Raw genomic sequence first — 26,059 nt, forward strand, 5'->3', positions numbered from 1 at the left:
GATCCTTTTGCTTCATCCTTAGTAGCTGGGACTTTATGCATGTGCCACTGTGCCTGGCTCTGTATTTAAAATTCAAATAGAATCTTCCTAAGAGAGGCAACTTACACTCCGTGAACAGGGTATATATCTCACACAAACTCTGTAATAAATCTTAGCACCCTGCTCAGTGCCTGACAGGTGCACTCAGTAACTATCAATGGAGAATTGACAGAATTAATACATGAATGCAACAGTTCCTGGTGGAGTTTTCTCTAAAGATGATCATTTCACATTTGTCTCTTTTTCTGAAAGATATGTCAGTGATTTTAGTTATTATTTATGACATAACTGATTTCCTTATGAGATATTATGGCTGTACAAAAAGGTACACATCTCATTGCTTTTTTAAATCTGAACAGTGCTGTGCAACTGTTGTTGCCCTTTATACCTGGTTCTTGTCACTGAAATTTCAGTAGCTGTTCCTTAACCTTAGTGTTCCTTGCCTCTCTTTTAATTTATGTGTAGTGATGAAATATTATCTCTTTGGAATCTGTGCATAGAACTGTGTTATAGAGGAAATTAATATAGTGAGGTATATACATTTCTTTAAGTGTATTCTTAAGGAACATTAAATTCTATTACAAAAAGAGCATGCATCGGCCAGGTGCGGAGTCTCACACTTGTAATCTCAGCACTTTGGGAGGCTGAGGCAGGTGGATTGAGGTCAGGAGTTCGAGACCAGCCTGGCTAACATGGTGAAACCCTGTCTCTACTAAAAATACACAAATTAGCTGGGCGCACGCCTGTAATCCCAGCTACTTGGGATGCTGAGACAGGAGAATTGCTTGAACTGGGAGGCGGAGTTGCAGTGACACAAGATCACACCACTGCACTCCAATCTGGGCAACAAGAGCAAAATTCCATCTCAAAACAAAACAAAATAAAAAAGAGAATGTATCTATAAATATAAAGATACAAGGCACTATAATTACTGCAGTAATAACTTGTAAACAATGGGGTCTAAGATGGACCCTCTTTGTGTACGTGTGTGTATGTGTTCATGAGTTTCTGAAGATTGTGGTAGAAACAGGACATCCCTTTTCTGTAGCTGTAGGTGGTCATATGTATTTCTGTGCCTTGTGTCTGTGTTTACAAATGCATTCTATCTTTCTGTAATATAATTTTATATGCCTTAAGGATACACTTAAAATGTCAAAACAGCAGCTGAAGTGTTATATTTTCCAAAGTGCCCTATCTGTTGTGGACTCTGATGACACTTTGTTCCATCTTTGGTTAGGATACATAACATGGGGGCTGGTGGGGATTTTTGTTTTATTCCTATGCCTTCCTCTGCTGGTTCTATATAGATACAACAGGTTCTGAGCAAAATTTTGTTTATGCTAAGTTTTTTTTTATTGCTGTTTTTTATTTCATTGTTAGAAGATTCATCCTTTTCCATTGGGTGAGTGAGTGTTCAGTTTGAAGTTTGAATTGTGTTAGAAGTACCTAAAGATGCAGAGATGTATATAAACACAAAAATTTAGTGTTTCACATACAGATGTTAAAGCTTAATTCTTTAATATGACTTTTTATGTATACTAATGATGCTCCAGGTGTATTTTTAAACATTTTAATTAGTGAATTTGTAATAAGATAGGCTTGATTTGAAATACTTTCTTTTATTAGTGGTCAGGTGGGTTCTCGGAGTCCTTCTATGATTAGTAATGATTCTGAAACCTTAGAAGAGTGTATGGTGTGCTCAGATATGAAGAGAGATACTCTTTTTGGCCCATGTGGACATATTGCTACCTGTTCTTTATGTTCTCCACGAGTCAAGAAATGCCTCATCTGTAAAGAACAGGTTCAATCCAGGACAAAGGTAAGATATATTTAATATAGTATTTTGTCATTTTATGCAGTTCTTTGAGACTAGAATTAATAATAAGATTAAATGACGTCATGCATCTGTGTAATTTTGCTCTTCCAAACAATGATTTAAATATAGGAATATATAATTTCTGTATTTATCAGGAGATCAGAATTTCTTAATTTATTGCTGGTTTACAATCTTGCTTATTAATGTACTGATTTGCTAAGTTAATTATTATCTGAGTTTATCGATAACACCATTTTTACTGCCAAATTTTTTTAGCTGTTAATGTGTTCCCTTCATTATATCTAAAGTATGGTAAAGTTAAAATTATCTACCATTTTGCTTTCAAAGCTCCCTGTAACCTAAAGATAGATTTATTCTACTTTGGATTGTAGTTACTTGTATGTTGCACTTTTTTTGAAGTACACAAACTGTTTTGTATTCATGTTTGTAAAATACTTAATTCATTTATTTGGTAGATTGTCACACATTCTAGATTTGATTGTTTTATCAAGTTGTTGTTTAACTTGCTGTCTTCTGTGTTTCCTGTAAGCTGGAAGTTAGATGTAATAGTTTGATCAGGGTCTGCTTAACATTTTTGGCAAGAAAGCTTCACAGTTGATGCCACACACTTTACATTATGTCCCATCTGAAGGCAAATAAAGTCTTGTCTCCCTGTAATTAGTGATGGCCAAAATCTATATCTGCTCTGAACTTTGTCTCTCTCTTGACTCCTTTTGCTTTTTGGGAAGTATAGTTCTTTTCTGAGTTTTATTGTTTTCCATGTAACTTAGTGCTTTATTATAACTGTACCATATTACTAATTTTGCTTTACTGAAATAATTTATTTTTTAGTTTTTCAGTACTCAAATGTGTGTGTGTGTTGCATATAAAGTGAAATTTGAGTTTCTTACAAAAATGTTTCTCTCGAGGTGAATAGTTTAAACCAAAGAGTATGTTGGTTTTGAAGTAAAAACTCATGGAGTTTATATTTCTTTTTCCATTCCCTTCTTTTTATAATCTTTATTTCTGTCTTGCTATTTATTTTTTCTTAAGCTATTCATTAACCATCATTAATAAGAAAGGAGCTGTTAGTAATTCTCATAATGAATTAGCTGGCAGTGACTTAAAAGGTGTTGCCTTGATAGTGCTTCTTCTATTTTCAACCTTCTAAGCCTGGGTGGTTTTTATGATCCAAATTAATGTATCTTTCATAGAATTTTTGGCACAGGAAAAAGCACAAGGAAGTTATTTTTGATAGGAGATACTGGAGTGCTTGTATGTATGTAGCTGCTTGATCAATTCATAAAGCTGAGAAGGGTGAACTAATAGCACTTACTGTGTGCCAAACACTGTGTTGGCATTTCATTTGTATTAAATAGGTGTTAACCCTGCTTAATAAATTAATGTGGATCATTCTACTTGGCATTTATAATTTGCTTTGGGTGCCTGCTTACAAAGTAATAGTTTGGGAAAGAATATAAAAGAAGAACAAAAATTTAAGCCGTTCTTTTGTTTTTAGATTGATCTGTGTATTCTGCCATTGTGTTTGAAACTTTTTGTTAGATTAAACCCTGTTTCAACAAACCTTTATTGAACTCCTCTGTTTTATAGTCAAGACAAAGATGTATATAATAATCACCTGCTAAAAATTTGTAATCTATTGGTAAACTATGACTTATATATAAGCTACTCTGTCATATTGGGTGTTATAGGTGCTTTAAGAGAGTTATAAACTGAGTAGGAGTTTAGAGCCTCAAGTTGTCAGAAGCAGAGTCTTAGCTATGAAGTTATCCTTACAAAAGCTGTGGCTCAAAGAAATATACTGACAGCTGGTTCTTGAATGCAGGTCTCTTGATTCTTAAGCCCCTGTTCTTTTCAGGTGCATAGACAAAATTAAGAATGATGTCTGCAAGGGATAGTTGATAGAACAGAGAAGGAGAGAGGAAAGAGGAAAGAATATGCTTTCATTCTTTTTCAGACCTTTTGAATATAGTTATTTCAAGAATTAATAGGCTTGCAATTTGATTTTTAAATATAAAAGTTTTAAATCTGTAGAAAAGTAGAAAAACTATTGATACACCCACCCAACAGATTTGCCAGGTTGGTTGTAGAGCCTTTGACTATGAAGAAATAGTGACCCCAAGTGGTTAAAGGATAATGAACATCTTCATTGAAGAAAAACAAATTACAGTATTTGGAGGGTGGTATAAACAAGCATGGGATCCTTTTCTGTTAGAGAAATACAAAGAAAGAAATTAATTGAATTAACATGAACTATTTCTGTTGAAATAGCAAATATACGTTTTAAAAAATGCTAGCAAGGAAAGTGGCAAACAGGCAGTCTCTAAACTGGAGTCTAGGAGGCCAACCCGGCTGTATGTACAAACATGACACAGTATGCTTTGGTTTAGTGACTCCACTCCTGGAAGTCTAACCTGAGGAAATAATTCAGGAGGAAAAGGTATGGCTACAATTTTTTTTCTTACAATAGGGGAATAGGTACAGATATGGTTTTTAGAGCAGTTGGCTATATTATTTTAAACTCTTTAGAAACAATTCCGACAAAAAGACAAATGCAATGGAAACCGTTTTAAAAACCAACACGTTATATAGAAAGGAGAAGATAATTATTATGTATTAGGCACTGATTTTATATATTACACATTGAACTACTTTATACCTATCTGATTTACTCTTTATCACCCTGTGAAGGATTATTCTTTATTGTTTAGATAAATAATGTTGTAGCCCAACAATGTTAGGTAATTTGTTGGTGTTGGAGGTAGATTTTGAATCCAGGAATGTCAGTGTCTTGATCAACCGTGTCTTACTGCATTCCACTTTTTCTATACTTACATAAATTCTGTGTGCATACTGAGGTGTAAGTTGGGAAAGTCCATAGAGAGAAAGAGAGAGAGCATGCGTACATGTATTTGGTTGTTTGGGTGATGCTGTAGGTGAATAGTAGTTGCCATTTTTGAACAGTAATATTAAGTGACGCCAGAGATGGCTAAATGTGACTGTGTGTTAGAAGGGAGAATAGGTGAAAGACAGATGAGTAGCCAAGGGCTGTGGGGTGGGGATACAGGAAGCCAGAGCCAAGGTAATTAATAGTTAAATGTCCAAGCTCAGATTAAGTGGACATGAAGAGGAGGTGAAAGTGAGGGAGATTATGGATAGGCTGTGGAAGTCTTGCTAGAGATCAGGGAGAAAGAACAGCCCAAAGCCGTGGGCTTCAGGCAGCATGGGAACTGACCAAGTTCTGGAAAAGGGCACTTTAAGGTAGAGTATCTTAAATGTGGGTAAACAGAAAAATCCCTCTTGGATTTTAGCAATTTGGCTAGTCTAGCTAGATTTTTATTAATATTAGAAATCTGTCTTCTTTTAGTCATTTCTTTCAGTCATTTCTTTTTTGTTTTTTTGAGATGGAGTCTCGCTCTGTCGCCCAGGCTGGAGTGCAGTGGCATGATCTCGGCTCACTGCAAGCTCCGCCTCCTGGGTTCACACCATTCTCCTGCCTCAGCCTCTGGAGTAACTGGGACTACAGGTGCACGCTGCCACGCCTGGCTAATTTTTTGTATTTTTAGTAGAGATGGGGTTTCACTGTGTTAGCCAGGATGGTTTCAATCTCTTGACCTTGTGATCCACCTGCCTCGGCCTCCCAAAGTGCTGGGATTACAGGCGTGAACCCCTGCACCCGGCCTAGTCATTTCTTATTTTACTACTTTTATTTGTCCATTGTCTTTTTTAGTTCCCCCTCAAAAGTAGTTTTTTGGGGAAAAAATATTGAAGCCTCCAGAGGCTTTCTCAGAGGAAGTGGAGTTTTTTTTTATTCTATATTTTAGGACAGATAGGGAGATGAAGGTAGAATAGAAATAAGTGCCTGTTAAGCTAGGATATATAAAGATGTGAAAATGAATAACCAGGAAAGTAGAGGATGAGGGGAAAGTGTGTGTTAAATTTCTCTGTGCCTAGAGTGTTTTCTTATGGAGGAAATACATTTGGATATAATCGAACTTGTTAACATTACTAGATTTATCTATAGATGGTCACTCTGTGCTGTAACCTCTTTTTCTATAGATTGAAGAATGTGTGGTATGCTCTGACAAGAAAGCAGCTGTTCTTTTTCAACCCTGCGGCCACATGTGTGCTTGTGAGAGTAAGTAGCTTATACAGAGTTCCTCAATATTATTATAAAAATAGAAAGTGAAACAAAATTATGGTTTTGAGGGTTTTTTTGCTTTTGCTTTTGGATAACTCATAAAAAAGTTGATGGGCCCCGAGTACCTTCTATTTCTTTCTCCGTACTAGAATGTCAGCTGTTTCCCTCCATGCGTCTGAGCATTAGGGAAGACTGAATATGCTGTGTTTTATTTCAGTTGTATTAGCACAAAAGGGTCTCTTTCCACACATAATAGAAATTTATTTTGAAAAATAAATATTAAAACATTTAGTCTAGCCTTTGTTCACATATAAAATTAGCATGTCTTCATTTGTCTTCACCTTAATATTGCCTCTCCTGTGTACTTTCCTCACTGCAGAAGAATCAACAGCAACCGTTTCTGGGGCTGTAATTTCTGGCCTTCTGTAAACTTTTATGCCAAGAGAGCTTTTAGAAATCTTTTCTTTGTGAGGATAGTATTAAAATTTAAAAGATGTTTTAAAGTTTCTTTTAAATATATTGTCTTGAAGGCCTTTGCCCTTGTTCTTTTCAAGTTCATACACTGTTAAATATTCTCTTCCCTTTGCTTTTCTTCATTTTGTCAGTAAAGGATTTTATTTTATTTTATTTTTTATTTTTGGCAGAGTCTCGCTCTGTCACCCAGGCTGGAGTACAGTGGCACAATCTCAGCTCACTGCAACCTCTGCCTTCCCAATTCAAGCGATTCTCGTGTCCTCAGCCTGGGCAACAGACTGAGACTGTCTCAAAAAATAAAAAAAATAAAAATAAATAAAAAATTGCAATAGGCAGCTGGTCAACTGAAGAAAGGGTGAAGGTTTTCTTTTGTAACATTTTGCCTAAAGTGACTGTTTTTGTTTACAAAAGAGTGGTATAATGGCTATTACCCAATACTATCAAAAGGGCACATAAAGAATTCTCTGTCTTAAGTAAAAAGGACTCAGGTTACTTAAGTTTTCATAGGCCAGAGGTTGGCAGACATTTTTTGTAAAGGGTGAAATAGTAAATATTTTTGGCTTTGTAGGCCACATGGTTTCTGTAGTAACCACTCAACTCTTTCCCACTGCTCTACTCTGCACTGTGGTGCAAAAACAACCATGGAAAATATGTAAATAAATGGGCCTGACTGTGTTCAATGAAACTGGTTTTATAAAAGCAGATGACAGGTCAGATTTGGCCCTCAGGTGTAGTTTGCTGACATCTATCATTCACCAAAGTGATACCTACATGAGACTTGAAAGATGATTATAATTATTAGTTGATAACACAGATTCTAGAGCCTTAATATAATATTTCCCCCCAGGAGCTTCCAGAATTTTTGCCATGGCCTTTGTTCCTTTTTAAAATTTTTTAAAATTAAATTAAATTTTTTTTTTTTATTTAAAAAGCTTCAGCTTTAAATTTAGCCTTCTGACTCTGGGCTTGTGCCTTCAACATTTTCACAATGACATTCTGCTCTTTGAAAGGAAAGCATTCTTGATCCTGTCATGGGTACATTTAGCAGTCATGGAAACACTATCGGCCGTGCTGACAGTTTTTAAAATTTTAGACAACCTTACAAGAACTTTAGGTCTCACAGCATGAATCCCTTGAAGTCTGCCTGAGCACACGCCACATGCAGACATTGGTGCTTTCCCTACCTTCTTGATATAAAGTTAACAATACCAGGGTTTGGGACAGCCTAGTTTTGTTAAATGCTGTGTTGTAGGAAAGCCTATGATGGTGTGTCAAAACTAGATCATGCTGAGTGCCTCTAGATAGCATCCCTGGAAGAGGAAAAACAGTCTTTGCTTTAAAATGTATTTAATGACAAGAGCAACAACCAACTTTTATTGAGCTCTTAACTCTGTACCAGGCATTTTAATCTCTTTTTGAGTATTTCCTCATTTATTTTCAGAACAATCCCAAGAAGTAGATGGTTTTCTCTATTTTATAGACATGCTCTTAAACATTTATTTGCTAAGGGAGATGAAACTGAGGTGGAATATATTCCTTTCCCAAGGAGTATACGGTAACGTAGTTAGTGCAATACTGCCATCACAGTCAGGTTAGGCGGTGAAAGTGCCTTGGCATGCCAAAGGAAGGAGAGATTACATCCCTTTTGGAGGTGCTGAAGAAAGATTAGAAACAATATAGATAGAAACAATACAAACAGAGAAGATAGAAGCAAAGATAGAAACAATACAATAAACAGTTAATTTTAGATAATTGTGTTTATATATTATATATTTAGTCAATTAGTCCTTATGTTGAAGAAAAAAATCTGCCTTCAAATTGAAGACAAATCCCAAACCAGATTTCCACTTAGCGTTAGCTCCTACCTAGTGCATCATGTATAACCAAGCGTCAGACCCATTTATGTTTAGGTTTTGGCATGAGGTCAGCCTTGGTAACTAACTGTTCTCCATCCATCAGTGTGCGTAGTAAACTGTTAGGAATGTAGGCCCTACTCTGTCCACATCAGTGGTTTTGTGCTTTGTTCAAATCTAGTGGTTTGCTGTAACCTGGATATTCTGCCATGGTTTCCATTATTTTTCCCATTTTTGAAATGACAAGACACTTGATATGTAGGCTAAGATATGGAATACATTTTCATAATAAATGTTAACGAGAAAGAATATGTTGAATTGCTGTGTGTTATTTTATAATTAATTAACAAGTTTAGATGTAAGGTAGTATTAACAATTCACAACATACAGTTGTGTCTAGATATTTCTTATTGGAATGGGAATGCATTCTTCTGAAATATTGTTTATAGCCTTTGCAAATCAAATATTAGAAAGATAATCTTTTATGAAAATTAAATTTTTTTCCTGAACTGCTATATTAAAAAAGCAATCAGTAAGCAATTTCCTTGTTACATTGCATCAATTTGGTAAGAGAAGGAAAGAATTGTTCAGTATATTTTAGCACTTTTAGAGAAAAGCCATTTACAATAGAAAATATTTTTAGAAAATTATCATGTTGGCGGGGTGGCGGGCAGGGTGGGAGAGAGCATTAGGACAAATAGCTAATGCCTTCAGGACCTAAAACCTAGGTGATGGATTGATAGGTGCAGCAAACCACCATGGCACACGTGTACCTGTATAACAAACCTGCAGTTCTGCACATGTATCCCAGAGCTTAAAGTAAAATAAAAATAAACAAATATAAAGAAAATTATCATGTAAGCAAGCTTATAATTCTAGTATTAGTTGACATTTGTCACTATTATCTCTCTCCTTTATTCTCGAGTCTTAAGATCGTGAAATATTTATTGTTTCACTTATTTCTTTAAAAAACAAATTTCACAGTTTATTCAGCTGTATTAGAAAATGTCATTGTTTTCATAATGGAGGGCTCTCTATTCTGGAGGCTACCAATGGAGAATACTCATTCTTAGGTTGATAACATTTTAAGGAGGTAGAATTGCATATTGATGTAACTTGTATAACATATATTTCAGTGTGAAGTTTAAGTCATAAAGATTAGCAGAGAAAGGCAACACTCTCATTAATGTTCTCTTTTGTAAGAAGTGTCTGTGTTACCATTTTCCAGACTGTGCTAACCTGATGAAAAAGTGTGTGCAGTGTCGAGCAGTAGTTGAACGAAGAGTGCCTTTCATTATGTGCTGTGGAGGGAAAAGTTCAGAAGATGCCACTGATGATATCTGTAAGTCAATTGTCTTAAGCATTTTCATATTTTGCTTTTTTTGGGGACTTGCACGAATACCTCTTCTCTTTCGTAATATACTACTGCCTTATAAAACCTAAGATGTCTGACTTGGATCCACAGTGGAGCAGGTATTGTTTTCTGGTGCTCTTGTTATATTACAAGAAACCTGAAATTCTATTTTTCTGTGATTATAGAACTGTAACATCAATCTTTTGAGAAACATGTATGCTATTAAGAATATTGTTGTGTTCCTGCATAAAGAAAATTTGTGCTCTATTTTAAGATGAAGTTTAGCGTGTTTTGTCCAGGGGCGGGGCACCATATTACAATTTATTTTTCAGTTTACTGAAAGTATTAACCTGCTTCCATTATGCAACAGGTTTGTTTACTTCGTTTAGGTTTTTTATGGAATGGTAATTATTTGGGGCAGAGTAATTATAGGCAAACAAAAATGTTAACAGTGAAAGGGTGGAAAAATGAAAAATAAATGATTTCCCCTCAACATTTTCAGTAGTACAGCTATTTCAAAGTATTTTTTCTCTTTGCTGAATGGTTTCTTTGATTTCGTATTCTCTGAACATGGTTTATGAGCAGATGAGGAAGAGCATTAGTGTGTAGCAACTTCTGCGTGAGATTTTTGTCTTTATCACAAATAGAACAGAATAAAAATCTCAGGGACAGATTAACTAGAATAAAAGACCAAGGATCTAGAGAATAGGAAAAGTGAAATCAAAGATTTCCCTTCATGTTTGCGTACTATGAATGATGGCCTTTCTTGAGTTCCTCATCTCAAATCAGTAATAACAAGGAAATTTAGTCATAAAGAAAGGAGACTAGATTTTTGTATGTCCTCATAAAAATCATCTAAGAGATTTTAATTATTGCTGCCAAAGCTGGCCAAAACTCTGCTGGTTACTTTATTGGTTCATATGGTACAGGAACAGAGGAAACAAGCATAGAATGTATTGGTGAGCTTGCCAAAGGAAGCATGTAGAGCCTTGGAAAACCCAGAAGTCTGTGTATGTATTGTGCTCTGGCTGAATTAAATATAATTATAAATTAATGTGCGAACTATTTCTTTTTGGAGTTCATAAATGGAAGAATGTAACAGAATGTCACTACTGTATCTGTTGTCCAAGAGTGAGAAAAATTTTTAAAGAGGATTGTAATAATAGTTTTATGTTTTTAATAAACAAAACAGTAATAATTTTATAAATACAATGTCATTCTGTCAAAGCAATAATAACTGAAAATCTTTTAAAATCTACATTACAGCAAGTGGGAATATTCCAGTGTTACAAAAGGACAAGGATAATACCAATGTCAATGCAGATGTGCAAAAGTTGCAGCAACAGTTACAAGACATTAAAGAGCAGGTAATAATGATTTCATGTAAACAGTGACGCTATGAATGGCACTGAGTATTTTCCCATAAAACTACTAGTGTTTCTGTAATACGTATGGTTTATATTAGTGTATCACTTGTATTATTTGAATATTTGCAATGATTAGAGGGTTTAATCGGCACTTTCCAAAACAGGTAACACACAAATGGCCAATGAACATGAAAAAATAGTCCAATCACAGTAGTGATCAGGAAATGAAAACTAAAACCACAAGGAAGTTCTTTTTCATAACTGTTAGATTGAGGAAAATGTTAAAGACTGTCAGTATCAAGTGTTAGGCAGAATATGTAGCAGCCATAACTCATACACTGCTGGTGGGAATATGTATTAGTAGAAACACTTTGGAAGACAGTTTGTCATTATCTAATAAAATGGAACAGGTTATTGTTTAGGAATATAAACTTGGAAAAAACCCATACAGATGGTATTAAAAGTCGAAGGTAGTCCAGGCGCAGTGGTTCATGCCTGCAATCTCAGCACTTTGGGAGGCCAAAGTAGGAGGATTTCTTGAGCCCAGGAGTTCAAGAGCAGCCTAGGCAACACAGTGAGACCTCAACTCTACAAATAATAATAAAAAAAATTAGCTGGGTGTGGTGACCTCCCAACTACTTGGAGGCTGAGGTGGAAGGATCACTTGAACCTGGACAATCGAGGCTGTGGTGAGCTGTGATCGCACCACTGCACTCCAGCCTGGGTGACAGAATGAGATCCCGTCTCAAAAAAAAAAAAAAAAAATTCAAGGATAGTGGTTTTCTTGGCAAGAGACGGCTGGAAGGGGCACAAGGGAAGAAGGGAAGTCTCTAGGTCTGAATGCTCTGTTTCTTGATCTGAGTACCAGATACATGAGCTTGATCAGTTTGTGAACTTGTATTAAACTGTACACTTATAAGTCATGAACATTTCTATATACGTGTGATACTTTAATAGAAAGGGGCCGACATGATGGCGCATGCCTGTAATCCCAGTACTTTGGGAGGCTGAGGCAGGCAGATCACCTGAGTTCAGGAGTTCAAGACCAGCCTGGCAAACATGGCAAAACCCAGTCTCTACTAAAAATACAAAATTTAGTTGGGCGCGGTGGTGCATGCCTCTAGTCGCAGCCTACTCTGGTGGCTGAGTCAGGAGAGTCGCTTGAACCTGGGAGGTGGAGGTTGCAGTGAGCCAAGATCGTGCCACTGCACTCCAGCCTGGGTGACAGAGTGAGACTGTCTCAAAAAAAAAAAAAAAAAAAAAAAAGAAAGGAAAAATGTGTCTGTACACACATATACCATAAAGAAAAGCAGGGGAAAGATAATGCAAAATTCACCATAGTAGTCATCAGTGAGGGATACATGGAAAGGACTGGGGAGGATTTATAGAGGGGCTTCAAAAATAAGAGTAACATTCCATAGTTTAAACTGGGTGTTTGTTATGTTATTCTTTGTATCTTTTTTTCTTAGAGTCTCACTCTGTCACCCAGGTTGGAGTGCAGTGGTGTAATCTTGGCTCACTGAAACCTCTGCCTCTCAGATTCAAGTGATTCTCATGCCTCAGCTTCCCAAGTAGCTGGGACTACAGGTGCACACCGCCACCCTCAGCGAATTTTTGTGTTTTTATTAGAGATAGGGTTTTGCCATGTTGTCTAGGCTGGTCTTGAACTCCTGGCCTCAAGTGATCTACCCACCTTCCCCTCCCAAAGTGCTGAGATTACAGGCGTGAGTCACCGTGCCTGGCTGTTCTTTACATCTTATATGTATCAACAAATGTACTCTTTTATATCTACCTAATATTTAATAAAAGCAACAATAAGATAAAAAAATTAGCAAAAACTTGTAGGTTTGTTATGTTAAGTAAGACAGCAAGTCTTTTTTCTTTTTGGCCATACCTTACCATTTGACCAAGTTACTAAATCTGATTTACAGGCTTGAGCAGTTCTTTATTTAGCCAATCACGTCAGTATTGCCATTCAATTGTTAGAATCATCACTCCTGTGTTTTCTATCTGAATTTATAAGAAAATAACATGGTCAGTAGTTAGCAGCCCAGGATAACTAATGACCCTTGTGATAAGTAATTAAGAATTGGTCAGTTGCAGTGATGTGTGCCTGTAATCCCAGCTGCTCAGCATGCTGAGCTGGGAGAATTGCTCGAGCCCAGGAGTTTGAGATCAGCCTGAGCAACATAACAAGACCCTGTCTCGACAAAAATTTTTAAAATAAATCAGCGGGCTGTGATGACACATGCCTGGAGTCCCAGCTCCTCAGGAAACTGAGGCAGGAGGATGACTGGGGCCCAGGAGTTTGAGGCTGAAATGAGCTATGACTGTGCCACTGCACTCCAGTCCAGATGGCAGAGTGAGAAACCATCTCTTTGTGGGGGTTGGGGGGGAAATAATTGAATGTCTGAATGTATTAGGCATTTAAACCCCCATCTGAAGAGATGAAAACTCTGATTGGACCAGTTTTTCTTTTGAAATCCAGCATCTAGTGATACTTGTTAGAGAATGAATAAGTAAAGATCAATATGAATTTAAAGGTTCTTAATGTAATTTGGAACATATTTGGCTAGTTCTAATATAAAATAAAACATTTAATGTATCTAATACATCAAATATAAAATGAAAACATTTTTAAACATTTGAAGCTCCTAGCATCTTGATTCCTTTCCCATAAGACATCTACAGAATAAGCTGATTTTTGAACATGTCTTCTATAAAAAGCATTTTATATTCTAATTGTGAGTTAAAATTGTTAACATGAATAGTGACATTTATTGAACCCTATATGGATCCTAAAAGAATAATTCAGCTCTGTTACATCCAAAGGTTAGCATTCTACCCAAGTTTATTCTCCCTTAAATAATCCTCATCACCATATTTTATCACTGAAGTATTTAAGCAGTTTTATTGAGGAATGATGGGATTTCTTATAGGGACTCCCTTCAAGGTTGTTAAAAACAAACAAAAAAAAAACCAGAAAACATTCAAATAACTCTCTTCATTTAAATCTCCAGTCTATTACCACAGTGTTTCTTTAACAGATAAAATTTAATTTAACTTGGTATTAAGGATATACTAATCTCAAAGTAAACTTAACACAGGCTGCACAGATGTGTCTACTTTTGGAAATAAGAGTTATCCAATATTAGAAATACCTCTTGAAAATTTAATAGACATAAAATTATTAATGACATTATCAATCTATTTTTTTTTTTTTGAGATAGGATCTTACTCTGTCACCCAGGCTTGAGTGCAATGGCACAATCATGGCTCGCTGCATACTGAAACTCCTGGGCTCAAGCAATTCTCCTACCTCAGCCTCCCAAGTTGCTGGGACTACAGGCATGTGCTGCCACACCTGGCTAATTTATTATTTTTTGTAGAGATGATGTCTATGTTGCCCAGGTTGGTCTTGAATTCCTGGGCTCAAGCGATCCTCTTACCTCGGCCTCCCAAAGTATTGGGATTACAGGCGTGAGCTGCCGTGCCTGGCCGGCTTTTTAAAATCCAAAAAGATGGGATTTTCTACAGCTTTGCTTCTCAAAACTTTAAGACAGTTTGCTTTGGAGGAGTGGGTCTAACAATTTAGTCTACAATTCCTTTTACAATGATCTCTGGTATTCTCAAAGTTGGTAACAGTTGGTAACAACATGTCATATAGGCTTTAGGCCTAGTTTTTTAATGAAGACATTTCTTTTTAGTTATTTCCATGTTATTTGGGAAAGCTATAAATCAGAAAGTATTATGATACATTAAGGCAAATATGATTTTATAAATGTAAAATGTGTTTTGTGAATTTCATATATAGCTGACATACTTCTACATTCTTGCAAGTTCATGACATTTACATTTATTAATATGTAAGGTTAATTTGTTTTAATTCAGGGGAATCTACATTGATAGTAATACAGTGCAGCACAGTGTCTAAGAGCAAGAACTCTGGGGCCCTGAGTTGGTTCACACTAGGGCTTGCTTTGAGGAAGATTTTTCAATCCTGCTGAGCCTAGTTTCCTCATTTTCCAAGTGGGAGTGATACCAGGACTGAGATTGTATCCTATCTAAGCATAGTGCCTGACAAGTGTTCTCAGCTACTTCTCAGCACTGCTCCCCACCCTGCACTATGTATTGTGTGACACAGCCTTCTTTTTATACAAGAGCAGCTGAGTACCTAGATTCAGGGAATTTCAGTTAGACTGAATGGAGCTGTTTTTATCCATTTCCTGTTATGTTTTGGTTTATTTAGTTTTTTGTTTGTTTGTTTTGAGACAGAGTCTTGCTCTGTCGCCCAGGCTGGAGAGCAGTTGATGCAGGATTTTTCTCAACCCCTTTGTCAGACTTGTGACAGAGGTGCCCTGTTTACTTAGCCACTGTGCTCAGGTGCTTGCGGGAGGGAGCACATGAATGAGCAATTGCAGGATCCATGCGGTGGCACCCAGGTAGGGGTGCCTGCGATTCCAAAGTCCCTTAGGGTGTGTGTTAGAGTGCTGTCTTAGTTCTGCCTTCCACGGACAGCGGTGTGTTATCAGCTCAGTTGGCCCCTTGCCTCATCATGTGGGGTAGCTGCCCTCCGCCAGTAAGGGCAAAGGGCCAGTGTTAACAGCCTTATTTTGGGTACCCACACTTGGTGTGTCCCGAGCTCTTGTCCAGTGTTCAAGAAGAATGAGGTTACCTGGACACTTGAAGGATGGTGAAGGCAGAGAGTTTTATTAAGTGATGCAAATGGCTTTCAGCAGAGAGGGGAACTGGAGTGGAGGTGGGACAGGCAGGTAATCTTCCCCTGAAGTCCGGCTGTCTCTTCCCTGAAGTTAAGCCATCTCTCCTCCAAAGTCCAGTCATCCCTTTGAAGTCAAGGTGCCTCTCTCCCCTCTACCACCTGAGTCTGGAGTCTTTAAAGACACAACATGGGAGGAGTGGGCAGGGTGGGCTGTGGGTAGTTTTGGAAAAGGCAACAATTGATTGGTAAAAAGACATTATTTAGAAAGAACTAATTGGGCCGGGCGTGGTGGCTTATGTCTGTAATCCCACCACTTTGGGAGGCTGAGACGGGCAGATCGCGAGGTCAGATCAAGACCATCCTGACCAACATGGTGAAACCCCATCTCTACTAAAAGTACAAAAAAATTAACTGAGTGTGGTGGTGCGCACCTGTAGTCCCAGCTACTTGGGAGGCTGAGGCAGTAGAATCGCTTGAACCCGGGAGGCAGAGGTTTCAGTGAGCTGAGATTGTGCCACTGCACTCCATCCTGGCAACAGAGTGAGACTCCATCTCAAAAAAAGAAAGAAAGAAAGAACCAATTGGGAGACAGTGGGCTAACAGGAATAGAAGTTCTCACTTTGGCCTGTGGGTTTCAGGCTTTTCAGTTCAGAGGTTGGGTTTCACTGGGGACCCGCCCCGTCTGCCTAGAATTTCTCTGCCTCCTGCCTCTATCACAGTGGCACGATCTTGACTCACTGCAATCTCTGCTGCCTGGGTTCAAGCGATTCTCATGCCTCAGCCTCTTGAGTAGCTGGGATTACAGGCATGAGCCACCATGCCTGGCTATGTTTTATGTATTAATAGTTTTTAGTCTTATGTAGTACCTTTTATACTATCCTGATAGTACAACCAGTGTTTCTATTTTGTAGGGATGACATTTTAACTATTTAAAAATGTTAAAATATTTTTTAAAACTACCAAAATACTATTTGACTAAAACGACTAAAGAAAAGTAATGATATATAACAGTCTGTCACTTTCCGAATATAAAGTGTCTAATTTATTACTTGGTTATCTCACATTACAGACAATGTGCCCCGTGTGTCTGGATCGTCTGAAGAATATGATTTTCCTCTGTGGTCACGGAACCTGTCAGCTCTGTGGAGACCGCATGAGTGAATGTCCTATCTGTCGCAAGGCTATTGAACGAAGGATTCTTTTGTATTAACTAAGACACATGGTGTATTTTGTTAGCTAATGTATCAAGTCATGAGATCTTAGTAGGCTTTTGATCTAGTTGGAAGTTCTGATGAGTTAATTTCTAATATCATAGTTTAATTAGGCGGTAATTAAACTAGATTATAAGTTTAATTAGAGTATAATTAGGCTGTAAAGGTACCAGAACAAAAAACCCTACAAAACGGTGTTGGAAATTGTGTTTTTTGTTTTTGTTTTAAATTTGAAAAATCAAATTCACATAACTCATAGGTAATTTACCTTTGGCTTCTAAGAGGACAGTCCTTTAAGGATATCCTTTTTTTAAAAATTGCATTTTTCTCTTATAATTTATAAATCTGTTAGATCTCAAAAGACATAATTCTTTGTGATCAGTTATCCTTCATTTCATCATGGTTTTACACAGTGAGTTGATACAGGTTCTCTGAAAAGTCATGCATCAAATAAAAGGGGCAGGTCAAACCATTATGTCACATGGTAAATTATAAAATGACAGTACAAGTTCCAGATAGTTAAGGGAATACCGAAGGGATGATTCTCTTTTTAAGATAACAGGAAGTTATCCACATGTTTCTTTCTGAATTCTTAGAGTAAATGGAAGCATAGAATGAGGGAATAATGACTTTGCATTTATCTTATTTTCTAGATTCAAAAGGAACATTAACTTGAATCAGATTACCAGTTTCAAGATGACTGATAGACAAGAAAAGGAAAAATAAGCAATAATAGTGGGCAACTAAAAAGAAAAAAAAACAGGAGTATCTATTAACTGGCCACTAGCAGTTGCCTTTCCTATATTAATTCATACACTATTTTGTTCAGCCAGTGTTTTTTAAAAAATCCAAGAAAAGCATACTTCAGGTTTTCTGTGATTACTCATCTGGGCTTGAGCTTGATCTGAGCAGTGAAATGACATTGCCCTATTTGGACCTCTGAGGTTCTATTTAGCTTTGCTGATGTACTGAATAGTACCCCAGTGATCTGCAAAAAATAATGCCTTTTCCAAAGGCAGCAGTCTTTTCTTCTTTGTATCAGTTAATTCTGACAGTGTTACTGATTCTGTCTTCATTATAGGCCTTATTTCCATTATCTCTTTCTTTATAGTAAGTTTTACTGTAAAGAAAACAGTCTTTCTATGTATACCTACAGATGAGGATATTATTTAAACTGCCAACAATATCCAAGACATGGTCAATAACCTAATTATAAGTACTTTAGAAAGAGTGACCAGGACATTTATAGAAATGTCTGCTTACCGGTAGACTTTAAAAACAACAACAACAACAACAAACTTTAGCGCATTTAATCATTTTTTTTTTTTTTCTCCTTTGAATGATCTCCTTTGTAGTCTTATTGTCTCCTGAGTAAATGTACACATAAATAAGTGTTTGGGCGTTCATTGCTGCTAGACTATATCAGCTGTTTACATAGTGTCTATTATATGCTGTTGATAAGCTTTTTCCTAAAAATAGTTATCCTCTTTTGTAGTTTTTTTTCCCTCCTTTAAATCTGGCTAGCTTTTCTTACTTCAGTTTTTGTAGAACACCAACTAAATTTGAAAGTATGAAGTCTCTAGCCCTCATAACACTGTTTCTGGCTGTTTAATCATTGCTGCCTTTGCAAGTCCTGGTGAAAGCAATGGGAAGCTTTGCTTGCTGGTTTTGTAGTCTCAACAATTCCATGTCTATGTTTAGCTGAGTAACTGCTATCATTTAGAACAGTACAATTTTTATGGATTTCAAATTTGAAAATTTAAATAGACTCAGTTATCTAATAAGGGGCCACTGAGCCTGTTTTTAAAAAACTATTTTGAAGTTATAAAAAGGTAGAACATCTGACTGGTGATGTTCACATAAAGAGACAGACAGACAATCTCCTTGCAGACATGAAAACAGCATGTTAGGTTTTTCCTTTCCTTCCATGCCATGGGCTACCCATCTCTTTCCACTAGATCACCTGGTGAGGAGGGAGCACCTGGCTGACTCCTGCAGAGTTGGCCAATCAGAGAATTGTGTGGTCCCTAGCTCTACTTTCCTTAAACAAATCCTTTCTGTTTTCTGGCCGCAATGCTAAAACAGATCTCTCAAAGGTAATAGCATCTTCCAGACTAGTTTAATTATTTCTTTATAAGAATATAACATACATTTTTATTATAGAAATAATGTCATTATAATTTTAGTGCTAGTACTTGTGGATTTTCTGTATTCGTATCACCTTGAAATTTGTTGTGTGAATAGAAAATACTTCTTTATTCATGTTTTCAATCACCTAAAAATTATTTTACATTTATTTTGGGTTTGTGAGAGATAATAAGATTAAGAACTTCATCATTTCAATTACTTTCCTCCAACTCTCTGAATCTGCTACCTCTTATTATATGTCCCTTAGCAGTACTTTTCCAATTAGGTTTGTTACCCTCCTCATTAGCTAAACCTCTTTATCTTGTGCCTCAAGAGAGCTTTTACTTTTCTTAGAATCATTAAAAAAAAAAAAGAAAAAAACTGACACGCATTCATGCAAAAAAGTATTTATTGGGCTTCAGGGATTAGATACATAACAGTGGAAAAATGGCATCTTAGCACACTCAGAATTTATTGTGCAGCAGTTGTGTATTTTAAGGAATCTGTAGTTAAAAGGAAGAGATCCAAAGGTCCTGATAACATTTCCTGATGTTTCAGAAGAGTTGTCAATGAGTAGTGTCTGGATTTCCTCTCTGTACCCCTCACCCTGCCATTTTCTCCTTTATTCTTCTAAGATTGTTAGCGTTGTTACTCAAAACATACACATACAATATACCGGATGGTGCTATTCTAATGGTATTTGTTCACATAATCTAACATTCTTACTGCTTATACTATATACATATTTAATATTGTTGGGAGCAAGAAGGTTTTCAAGAAAAGATAATTTTGTATTAGTGTAGGAATATATTAGACAAATGTTTAGCTGGCCAAATTATGCATAAGATATTTGTAACTTTAAACATTGCTAATTGACCAGCTAGCTATGGAAGCATAAAATTAATTGATAATTCATGTTGGAAATACATTTCTTAAATTTATATTTTTATGGCTTTAGCCTGTAAGAGCATTTTAGCATATTGAAATGCATGCTGCTTAAGATGTGTCTGGTTCAAATATGAAAGCTTGCTGAGTCATTTTTACATAGCAGAAACATACTGTCTATGTGTTGCCCAATTGCTGTTTGTCTATTCTGAATTCTGGACCGTTTTTGGACTAGGAATTAGTTAAATTCATGAACTAAGAGAATTAAAGATGGGGTAGAGTAGGATCAGTACAGTGGGGTTACAACAGATAGGAAAGTCAGCATTTGAGTGTAGAGAAAAAAAGAGGATCATATAGATGTCATCTATAGGCTTTAATACAGCTTGCTTTTTTTTAAATCCAAAAGGAAAAGCACTTATCCTATCAGAATGTCTACCATGTTTTATAGTAATAATTTGTGTAAAAAATCGAATTTTTGAATAGTTTTTTTTTTGTATTTTTTGTGATGAAAAACTCATAACATAAAATTTACCATATTAACTGTTTGTAAAGTATACAGTTCAGCCATGTTAAGTATATTTACATTGTTGTGAAACATCTCCAGAACTTTTTCATCTTGCAAAACTGAAACTCCATACCCATTAAACAACTCCCCTTTTTGTCTTCTCCTCAGTGGAATAGAATTTTGACTCCATATAAATCAAGAAACATCTAAATTCTTTAGTTGTTTGTGTTTGCAATATCTAAGATCATGGTAAACATTAAGTTCTTAAAATTTTTGGGAGGGCCAATGTACCTCTCCTCTGAATTGTTAGCAATTAAATTGAGTAGGTTTTAAATATCTGTTAATTGGAAGGGTTTGTTATTTCATTTTGAGCCAGAGGGGAGAGGCATATTTTAAATATCAGAATTAGATTAAGTTTGAGTTTGTACTAAATTAGGAACATAATAGATTTTCATAAATTATGTGTGCCTTGTTGGAAATGTCCACTGTCTTTATGTCTGCTTGTAAAAGTTTCAAAATATGTTTTCCCTCAAAAAGGCAACGTTACTTCATTTGCTTGATTATGATAGGAATGCTTACTGATATTACTTGATAGTCATATATAGCCTAGGAACTTTAACATATATATAACTATAGCAGTATTAATAATGATAGTTGTACTTCTTTAAAACATTAAATTTGAGGAAACTTTAATGCTGTCTCGTGTACATTGCTTTACTACAGTGAGGGGGAATATCCTTTAGATTGAGCCTCAATTTACTGGTTAGTAGTATGTGAAACTCTGGTATAAAAACGTGAACTAGACAGTAGAGCCGATGAATTAAAATTGTAAGTTGCTACATTGGCATTTTCTACCTCCTTTTCTGTCTATTACTTTTTCCAGCATTTATTCTTATTTGTGAGGAAAGAGGAAATGGGAACCTGAGGTTAAAATTGACGTTTTTGTTTCATTGAGAATTTAAGCAGTAGGTACAGGAGAATTGACTTGTCACATTAATTTGGTGCCTAAATCCGTAACTGCAAGTTATAATTGACATACAAAATGTCTAAGAAAGGTAATATGCTGAATATTTTACTTTTCCTGTATAGTCTGCATGATTTGTTTCATAAACCCAGCTTATTTCCTCCAAAAAGCAAAATGGTCCTGTAATTTTAAAAATAAAATAAACATGCCTTTTTGTCTGTAATCTATAATTTCAGGAAGTTATTGAAAGTTCTGACTCAGGGCTTTTTAACAGTTCAAGCAGTTGTCAGTTATATTTTGGAAGCTCCATCTGTGTAATTCTTCAGTGCCTTGAAAGAATTATTAACTTGGCAACACTATTAAAACTTTATAAAAGATGGTCTTTAGTGCATGTGTATCATTATATACACGTTTTAAAGTCATATTGCTTAGCTTGTTGTTAATGATTCTGCATGTGTGCTGGGTTTGGGTAATTCTTTAAAGGAAGTTTTCTAGATTTGCAATTGATGTTTGCTTTTTAAAAACTGATTATTTATGGCCATGACACTGTTACCAGAAAAGTAATTCTAATTAAGTTATTATGCAAAGTCATCTATAAGTAGTGTCTGGGAAGAGGAGTCGAGGTCACAGTTTGCTATTTTAGAATGAAAGGAGGATCTGTTTGGGAAACATAGATTGTCTTCCCCTCAAATGAGAGAAAAAAAAAAGACCCTTTGTTCAAATGGATTCTGTTTTAAAAAATTATTTTTAAAGGAAATCACAAATTGCATGTCATTCTTAATGCTAGTCTTATAGACTAAATCCCTAAAATTGTTTTTATGTTCAGTATGTTTGTGTCATTGTAAATGCAGTATATTCAATGATAGCAGTTCAATTGACTCATAGCAGTGTTTTGTATTTTTTCCAATTCCTTAGCTTTCAATGTTGGATTAAAGCCTTGTTTGTGAATATAGTTTCTGTATGGCAAATGATTCTGCTTATTAGCTTTTGTTAAAGAATGCTTAGTAAGAGCTAAGCTTTTAAAAGTAATGCAAACATTTGTCATTAATAAAACCTATGGTATAATATCATATAATGCTTTGATCTTTTGAGAATTATTCTTTTATAGTAGTATACATGAATTTTGATTTTTAAAGCATTAAAAAAATCTTAATACATTAAAAAACTTGTTATTGTTAAAAAGGAAATTACCATGCCTTTAAGAAACAAGGATGTACATCTTCAACTCAGCATAAGTGTCCACATCTAGAAGGCTCTCCTTGCAATTGTTTACAATTAAGGTACCTCTGTCTAAAGGGCCAAAGAAGCTTTTCATATTTTAACACCTCACATTCTTCAGAATTAAGACATATGAAAATAATCTGAATAGGATAAATTTGATAGGAAGTAAATCAACCAGTCTGGAAGATTCATCTTTTTCTATAAAAAGATTATTCCTCTTCACAAGTCAGATGTAGATTTCATTTTCAAGAGGTAGACATTTTGAAGCAATGATCTATTTGGTTTTTAGTTTTATGAGTAAATCACTAATTGTATGCTTTGGGGTTATTTTATTTTCCATGTTAATATAAGCACTTATTTCTGAAGTTATTGAGAGGTCATCTAGCTCCAGTTCAAAAGATTATGTGTATCTGATGTTTAAGAGGAAAAACATCTGAAAAAATCTTTTGTTTATTTGATAAAAGCATATATATTCCAACATTAAAATTGTGAATTTATTTTGATTAACCTCTAATTAACTGTATTTTTTTGTTTCTGTTGCTGTATAATTAGAAATTTCATGGCAATATTTTTTACTAAATTGAAACTGTATAGGTTTTAAAAATAAAGACGTTTTAGAAAACTTGCTTTATATTTTTTATCATTGATAGTTTTTCATTCTTCACAAAGGTTAAAATTATTTGATAGTCTTTTAGCATAACATTTCCCAAATGTATTGACAATGAAAACATTCAGGCCAGATGCGGTGGCTCATGCCTGTAATCCCAGCACTTTGGGAAGCTGAGGTGGGTGGATTGCCTGAGCTCAGGAGTTCCAAGACCAGCCTGGGCAACATGGCAAAACCCTGTCTCTACAAAAAATACAAAAGTTAGCCAGGCATGGTGGCGCACACCTATAGTCCCAGCTACTTGGGGGGCTGAAGTGGGAGGATTGCTTGAGCCCGGGAAGTCAAGGCTGCAGCGAGCTGAGATTACACCACTGCACTTCAGCCTGAGTGACAGAGTGGGACCCTGTCTCTTAAAAACAACAACAAAAATCTCAAAACCTTTAATGGGTGCATAGGTGTTTATAAGATATAATGAGTATACAGATTAAAGTAGAACACCAAGAATGATTTCTCAGATAAATTATTTGTTGAAGAATAATCATTTGGCAAATAGTTTTTCCCTTATAATAAAACTAGTTGATAAATTCATTTTTATCTTATTAAGGACAAGAAAATGATAGACCTTATTTGGAAATGGAAGACCAGACCTGTAACAGATCATCAGTGAGGGGATGACATGTGAAAGGAGGCCATCAGGCAGTGCTGCCTTTGCCCGTAACTCATCAGATGTGATGCATTCAGGCTGCAGGTAACACTTCATGCTGGGGCTCTGCATTTACAGTTAGAGCAGCTTTCTGAAAGGCAGATTTCCAAGATAATATATTCATTATTTTTCATATATTTGAAAGTATTGTCTTCTTTCCCTTCTGTGTTCTTTCTTTGACACAAAACATTAATATTAAGAGTGTGACACTGACAGGCAGTTAGGGAAATACTTTTGTAGGTGAGGTTACCCTAATTTAATAGGGAAACCAGAACCAGCAAGCATGCCAGAGATTCTGGAATTATCAAAGTAGGAATTTAAAACAGCAACAATTAATAGGCTGTGAGCTCTGATGGAAAAAAGTGGACAATTCAGGTAATTCCAGCACTTTGGGAGGCCCAAGTAGGGAGTTGCTTGAAGCCAGGAGTTCAAGACCAGCTTGAACAACACAGCAAGACCCTGTCTCTACAAAAAAAAAAAAAATTAGCCAGGGATTGTGGCAGGTGCTTCTAGTCCAAACTACTCAGGAGGCTGAGGCAGGAGGATCACTTGAACCCAGGAGTTCAAGGCTGCAGTGAGCTTTGATTGTGCGGCTACATTCCAGCCTGAGCAACAGAGCAAGATAATGTCTCAAAAACAAAAAACAAAAACAAACAAACAAAAAACCATGGGTAATACAAGCAGAGAGATGGAAGCTCTAAGAATCAAAAGATTCTTGAAATAATGTTACAAATGGGAATACCAGAAGATTTAAAAAATATTTATTTATTTTTGGAGATGGAGTTTCACTCTTGTCACCCAGGCTGGAGTGTAACAGTGCACTCTCCACTCACTGCAAACTCCACCTCCCAGGTTAAGCGATTCTCCTGCCTCGGTCTCCCGAGTAGCTGAGATTACAGGCGCCCACCACCATGCCCAGCTAATTTTTGTATTTTTAGTAGAGACAAAGTTTTCAGCATGTTGGCCAGGCTGGTCTCAAATTCCTGACCTCAGGTGATCTGCCTGCCTAGGCCTCCCAAAGTGCTGTGATTACAGGCATGAGCCACCACGCTCAGCCAGAAAATTAAAAAAAAATTTTTTTTAAAGGAATAGAAGAAACATTTGAATCTATAGTGACTGAATATCCCAAAGATAATGATAGACACCAAACCACAGATCCAGGAAGCTTAGAGAATATCAGCCAGGATAAATATTAAAAATCAAAACATTACCATCTCCTATTCCAAGTACAGAAAATCAGAGACAAAAAAATCATGAAAGAACTCCAGGTGGGGTTGGGGTGTTGGGGAGGGGCCTTGTTGATAGAGGAGCAAGGATAAGTACTATATTGAACTTCTCCAGAAACTATGCAAACAAGAAGAGTAAAAGGAAATAATTAAAAGGTTGAAAGAAAAAAAGTACTAAATAAGAATTCTGTATCTAGTGAAATTATCCTTCAAAAGTAAAGGAAAAGTAAAGGCTTTCTAAGAGAAACAAATACTGAAGGGATTTGGTGCTAGTAGACTGGCCTTACCAGAAGTGTTAATACTTCTATTTAATTTTTAATTTTTGTTTATTCATTTTTATTTTGATTTAGCAATAAATTAAAACATATGGCCAGGTGCAGTGGCTCATGTCTATAATCCCAGCACTTTGGGAGGCAAAGGTGGGCAGATCATGAGGTCAGGAGTTTGAGATCAGCCTGGCCAACATGGTGAAACCCCGTCTCTACTAAAAATACAAAAATTAGCTGTGTGTGTTGGCGGGCACCTGTAGTCCCAGCTACTCAGGAGACTGAGGAGAATCGCTTGGAACCGGAAGGCAGAGGTTGCAATGAGCCGAGATTACGCCACTGCACTCTAGCCTGGACAACAAGAGCGAAATTCCATCTCAAAACAAACAACAAACAAATAAATAAACATTTTATTGGAGATAAAATTAACCACAAAGAAAGACAGGAAGAAAGGAAGAGAGGAGTTATTTAAAAAAAAAAAAACCCGAAAACAAAGAACAAAATGGCAGTAGTAAGTTCTTATCAATAATAACATGGAATGTTAATGGACTAAATTTCC

The 26,059-nt window shown here is 36.1% G+C and overlaps 1 protein-coding gene and 1 pseudogene across 1 annotated transcript in view; one reads left to right on the plus strand and one right to left on the minus strand.

Annotated features, from left to right (window-relative positions):
* MIB1 (mindbomb E3 ubiquitin protein ligase 1) overlaps positions 1-22,547 on the plus strand; it is a 133,756-nt gene extending 111,209 nt beyond the window's left edge. Inside the window, exons 17-21 of the mRNA XM_025365115.1 lie at positions 1,666-1,858; positions 5,936-6,014; positions 9,573-9,686; positions 10,965-11,065; positions 16,855-22,547. Coding sequence (XP_025220900.1) covers positions 1,666-1,858; positions 5,936-6,014; positions 9,573-9,686; positions 10,965-11,065; positions 16,855-16,995 — 628 coding nt within the window. The 3' untranslated portion in view covers positions 16,996-22,547. The remainder of the gene's footprint in view (positions 1-1,665; positions 1,859-5,935; positions 6,015-9,572; positions 9,687-10,964; positions 11,066-16,854) is intronic.
* Positions 7,416-7,799, minus strand: LOC112611697 (annotated as a pseudogene).
* Positions 22,548-26,059: the final 3,512 nt, after the last annotated feature.

This window comes from Theropithecus gelada, chromosome 18 (assembly GCF_003255815.1).
Source record: "Theropithecus gelada isolate Dixy chromosome 18, Tgel_1.0, whole genome shotgun sequence".
Taxonomy (NCBI): domain Eukaryota; kingdom Metazoa; phylum Chordata; class Mammalia; order Primates; family Cercopithecidae; genus Theropithecus; species Theropithecus gelada.